Below are 5,204 nucleotides of genomic sequence, written 5' to 3' on the forward strand. Positions count from 1 at the left end.
ACATACCATATAACCTCCCATTAAATCCCCAAATTCTCAAATATAGACTTTTAGCAAATTGGAGCCGGATCTATAACCTTCATTGAAGCTCGGTTGTTCCTCTGTCGCCTCCAAACCCATCTTTCTTGGCCTTATCAATCTTGACCGGCGGCGACGAGTTGATCCCCATGGATAACGCGACTTCAGGCTAAAGCTGAGAGCAGCGGGATTTATGGGCTTGAGCGGAGGATATTTGGAGAGTTCAGTGAAGTCGCAGAGGAGACGTGAGTTCCGACGAACCGAGACCGAAACTGAGAGAGACGAGCTTTCAAAGCTTGAGCTTTCAAAGCTTGAGCGGTGAGCTTTCGAAGCTTGAGGAGAGATCTGAGATTGTGGTTGGAGTCGCAGAGGAGATGAGAGTTCCTATGAGACTAGTTCCGGTGACCAAGGCAGTGAGGGTGTATACGAGGCTCAGTCCCGTGGAATAAGCAGTGGCGGTGGAGGTTGTGGCGGTGGTCGAGGCGGTGGTGGTTATGGAGAAGTGGTGGTGTATAACGTGAGTGTGGATACAATGGTGGTGTATACTATGGAGATGGAGTGGTGGAGGTGAAGACCGTGGAGAATACCGTAGTGGAGCGGTGGTGGTTATAGAGGTGGCGGTGGTGGATACGAAGGTAGTAATGGAGGTGGAGGAAATAGTAGAGATGGTGATCGAAACGGATGTGGTAATAGAAGCGGAGGTAGTGGAGGTGGTGATTGAAAAAATAACCTTTAGATCAAAAAACATATACATTTTTTGAGGTTCTATATAATAGATTATAAATTGAAAAATTAATAAAATATTAAAGTATAAACTATATGTATCTGGATATCAAAATAAAAAGAAAAACATATACATTTTTAATACATATATTATATATGTATTTACATGTTAGAAAATAAAGTAATAAGGAACAAATATGATGGGGTAAAATTAAATGTAAAATAATAATAAACTAATAAACTAAACTCAAACCACTTCTTACCTTTCCAATTTGGTTCGCTTTTCATTCAGTTTTACAAAGGGTATATTGGTATAAAACACACTTCGGATTCCGTGAATTGTGTCCTGCAAGTATAAAGTTCTTTTTTGTGTAGTAAAAGTTACAAATGTGTCTCTTGGAGTAACTCACTCTTAGAACATGATTAAAGCACACGGTTTCATAGGTAAGTTTTTTTGATTTTTTTTTTTCTGATTTGTCTGATTAAAAAAAAAAAATTAAAAGACACACCAATCGCAGGCGGCCACGTGTCAGTGGGGCCCATGAACAGTGCAAGAAAGACCGGTCCTTATTTTGTGGTTTCTGTGACCGGTTTCTTTTATTTTGGTGGAGCCCACCCAATATTTTATAATTTTTTCTTAAGTACCCTATTGCTTAGGACCTCCAATAATGCTGCTCTTAGTCCTTTTGTGCTGAAGAAGATTGTTCCCAATGGCTATGGCAAAAATCTTGTTGCCATATCCTGCAGTAAATATGAGAAAATATGAGAAAAACAAAGATATCCTGCTGTAATTTTGCATAAGTGAAGAACAAATGGCCGGTATATTCACCAAGGCATTATGAATTCAAAGCTTTGAGTTTTTCAGAAACAAACTTGGTTTGAGTAACAAAACGACAACGGTGGGTGTTGAATAATGTCATTTTGCTCGGAAACCAAACTGAAGAAATCTAGTTACCAAGGTTGTGTGCTCAAGAAGCTGGTGTAATAGCGAAGTAGGTGTTTCTTAAGTTATTTGTGAAACTAGTCTACTAAGTGGGGTTAAGTACTCATCTATGTTTTGTTGTAAGTGTGTGTTAAAAGGACAAGAGTCCTATGAGAACATGTTTCTTTTTGTAACAAAAATTCAGAAGGAATGTTTTATCTTTGTTCAAGTAAAAATGTTACTCTTTACAAGTCCGCCCTGAAAAGCTATGGAAAAGTTTGGGCTGGAAGCACAAAAAAAAAAAAATGGACCTGTTAAATAACAATGAAAACGTAATTACGCTGTTAACTAACTTCGAACTTGCACCTTCTAAGGAAACCTACTAGGCATTAACCAACTGAGCTATTGATGATATTGACAAAAAAATGGCGAATATATGTATAATTTTAACAGGGCTGGAAGCACATGTTTCTATTGCTTCTGCTCAAGGCTGCTAATGACTCTTTACAAATTGTATTATCATGAAAACAGAGTGAAATTAAAACAGACCTATCTTGCTTTACTTTAGGGTGCCTTCTACAAGGAAGATGTGAGTTATACTCCATTCACTGCCATTTGCTAAATTCTGTATATAAATATCCTCATTATGTGTATATATTGGACATGTGTATCAGATTCAGATGTACGAGTTTTGAGATAGTCTTAAGTTCTATGTTCTTAACCATAAAAAGTTAGTTTTTTTTAAGGATGTTAGTACATCATCAACCAACAAATACATATAGGTTACTCAAAGTATTGAGATGCAGAGCTTATAAAGCTTCTTAGACCTCATCTTTAATGCCCTTCCAAGATCGTTTAAAATATTTCTTGTTGACTTGATGACAAGCAAATTAGATGAATACATGAGAATGAAAACCACATGCAGTCTCCAAGCCATGGTTACTAATGGAGAGGGATTGAGTTTGTAATGGATATAATTTTACTCTCTTGTATCAAGAAATCTCTTAAGCTGCAAAATAAGGTCTAAGTCATAACTTGAGGAAAAAAGTCAAACTAAATTGTCAACGTTCCATGTCCTCCACATTTCCTAGTAATTGCTTAGCTATTGTCAGCCAACGTAATTATATTTCCAATAGTCACCAGAACAGGTGACTTTATGATAATATGATCAAAGATGGGCGTGACATTATAATTATTCTAAGGCCAACTAAAGCAAAGAGATGAATACTCCATATGGTAACATAGTCAATGATAACCGCTGAAGCTACCATATTATTTATAGGTCAGGTGAAGCAAACAAAGGCAACCGTAGTAACTTTCCTTTATGCAGAAAATTTTCATTTACTCTTAGATTTAATGGTGTGAGCCTAAGTTTAGTCCAGAGAAACAGAAAACCAGTTTTTCAGCAAATTTTTGTTCTCAAGTGGAAAGCAACCAATTTGCTCAAGCAAAATATAGATGCCGTTGATAGCGTAGCTGTTCAATATTCTCATGAGACCATTCCAGTTTTTTGGAGAGACATTTTGAGGTTAAGAAAAGACTTGCAGAGACAAAAACAAATGGTGTGTGAAACGATTGAGTGGTGTGACCGTTAGTGTTGCCTGTAACGCTCTCATTTCTCTGGTATGGCATTATTCTCATTGAGATGTATTGATCATGGATCCTATTGAAAACAGATAAACGATTGCTCTTGTGTATAAGAATAACTCTCTTATATTGCCTAAGGTAAAACTCACTCAAACCTCAAGTACTCATAAAACTCATACATACTATCATAACTCGATGGATGTATATATATAAAGCTAAAACCGTAAAACCTAATCTTAATGATAAAGATCCTTTTACTGTTGTAGATAACTCCTAAAATATCTCGCCATCTTTATCTTCGATCTCGGATAGACTAGGATCCCTTTTAGCTTGTACCGCAAGTCTTCAGTCTTGATCTATCATCTTCAAGCTTATCTCAACAATCTCCCCTTTAAGCTTGAAGTCGACTTGCGCCAAATCTTGAACACCTATGAACTCCCTCATCTCTGTAAACTTGATCCTGCCAAGTGCCTTTGTAAGGATATCCGCCTTCTGCTTGCTCCCAGCTACATGCTCAACATCTACTTGTCCTTTCTCCACGCACTCTCGTATAAAAGGGTATCTCCTATGGATGTGTTTGCTTCGTCCGTGGAAGACTAGGTTATTTGTGAGTGATATTGCTGACTTGTTGTCTACCCGAATAGTCACCCTCTCACACGCTCCTCCAGTAATCTCACTTAGAAGTTCTTGAAGCAAGATCGTCTGTTTTGCTGTTTCTCTAGCAGCCATAAATTCAGCTTCGTAAGAGGATAAGGCCACAGTCTCCTGCTTATGTGAACACCAAGTGATAGGGCTTTCTCCCAAATAGAAAATGTGCCCTGTTACACTCCTTCCATCATCGACATCTTCGTTGAGAGAGCTGTCACTGTATCCCACTAACGCTGGTATCCTGCTAGTGCGTCTGTAAGTAAGACAGTAAGATGAAGTGCCCCGCAAGTATCTCAGAACGTGCTTCAGTGCTGCGTCGTGTGACTCTTTGGGATCAAGCATGTATCTGCTTAGCACTCCTAAGCTATACACAAGGTCAGAACAAGTGCGGATTAGATAACGCAAACATCCAATAGTTCTTCTATACCTCTTTTATTCGACAGACTTTTCCTCATTTGCTTTTGACAACTTCAGGTTCATGTCCATTGGCACACAAGTTGAGTTGTACTCATCCATTCCTGTCTCAGAGAGGATCTTGGACGTATACCTCTCCTGCCTCATCGTGATCCCATCATCATGTTACATTACTTCGATACCCAAATAATATGTTAGTCTCCCCAAGTCACTCACCTCAAACTTAGCTTCCATCTCCACTTTGAACTCAACGATCCTCGCCAAATTAGAGCCTGTAACGAGCAGATCATCCACATAAACAGCCACAATAAGAAGATGTTCCTTTCTTTGTCGTTGGTATAATGAAGGTTCTTTAGAGCACCGAGTAAACTTCAACTCCTTAAGAATCTGGTTTAACTTATCATTACAGGCTCTAGGAGCCTGTTTTAAACCGTACAGAGCTTTGGAGAGTCTGTATACTTTATCTTCACTTCCCTTAATCACAAAACCTGCAGGTTGTGAGACATAAACGTCTTCCTTTAGATCACCATGAAGGAATGCGGTCTTTACGTCAAGATGATGAACCTCCCAACTGTTTGACGCTGCCAACGCAATGATAAGTCGAATTTCAATCCTAGCAACATGAGCAAACACTTCATCATAATCAATCCTGTGTCTCTGCACATACCCTTTCGCAACTAGCCTCGGTTTGTACTTGTTCACACTTCCATTGGGTTACGCTTAACCTTAAACACCCATTTAAGTCCAATAGGTTTGGCTCTTGCGGGTAAGTCAACTAGGATCCAGGTTTGGTTTTTCTCGATTGAGGCTATCTCATCTCTACAAGCGTCCAGCCATACCTTCATATCAAAATCCCACGGCTCATTATTAATTGTAATTAGAAGCCACTCGC

At 38.8% G+C, this 5,204-nt stretch overlaps 1 protein-coding gene across 1 annotated transcript; it reads left to right on the forward strand.

The window, feature by feature from the left end:
* The first annotated feature begins 211 nt into the window (after positions 1-211).
* On the forward strand, positions 212-739 carry LOC106302421 (glycine-rich RNA-binding protein 1-like). The gene is made up of 3 exons (XM_013738932.1): positions 212-336; positions 388-535; positions 611-739. Exons 1-3 carry the CDS (start codon positions 212-214, stop codon positions 737-739), a joined length of 402 nt encoding a protein of 133 aa, XP_013594386.1.
* Positions 740-5,204: the final 4,465 nt, after the last annotated feature.

This window comes from Brassica oleracea, chromosome C7 (genome assembly GCF_000695525.1).
Source record: "Brassica oleracea var. oleracea cultivar TO1000 chromosome C7, BOL, whole genome shotgun sequence".
NCBI lineage: Eukaryota > Viridiplantae > Streptophyta > Magnoliopsida > Brassicales > Brassicaceae > Brassica > Brassica oleracea.

What these genes read in the sequence shown, in the direction of transcription:
- LOC106302421 (XM_013738932.1), top strand. Translation starts at nt 212, where the DNA reads ATGGGCTTGAGCGGAGGATATTTGGAGAGTTCAGTGAAGTCGCAGAGG. An exon ending in GAGCTTTCAAAGCTTGAGCG is followed by an intron (nt 337 to 387) that starts GTGAGCTTTCGA and finishes TTGGAGTCGCAG; the next exon opens with AGGAGATGAGAGTTCCTATG. An exon ending in GAGAAGTGGTGGTGTATAAC is followed by an intron (nt 536 to 610) that starts GTGAGTGTGGAT and finishes AGAATACCGTAG; the next exon opens with TGGAGCGGTGGTGGTTATAG.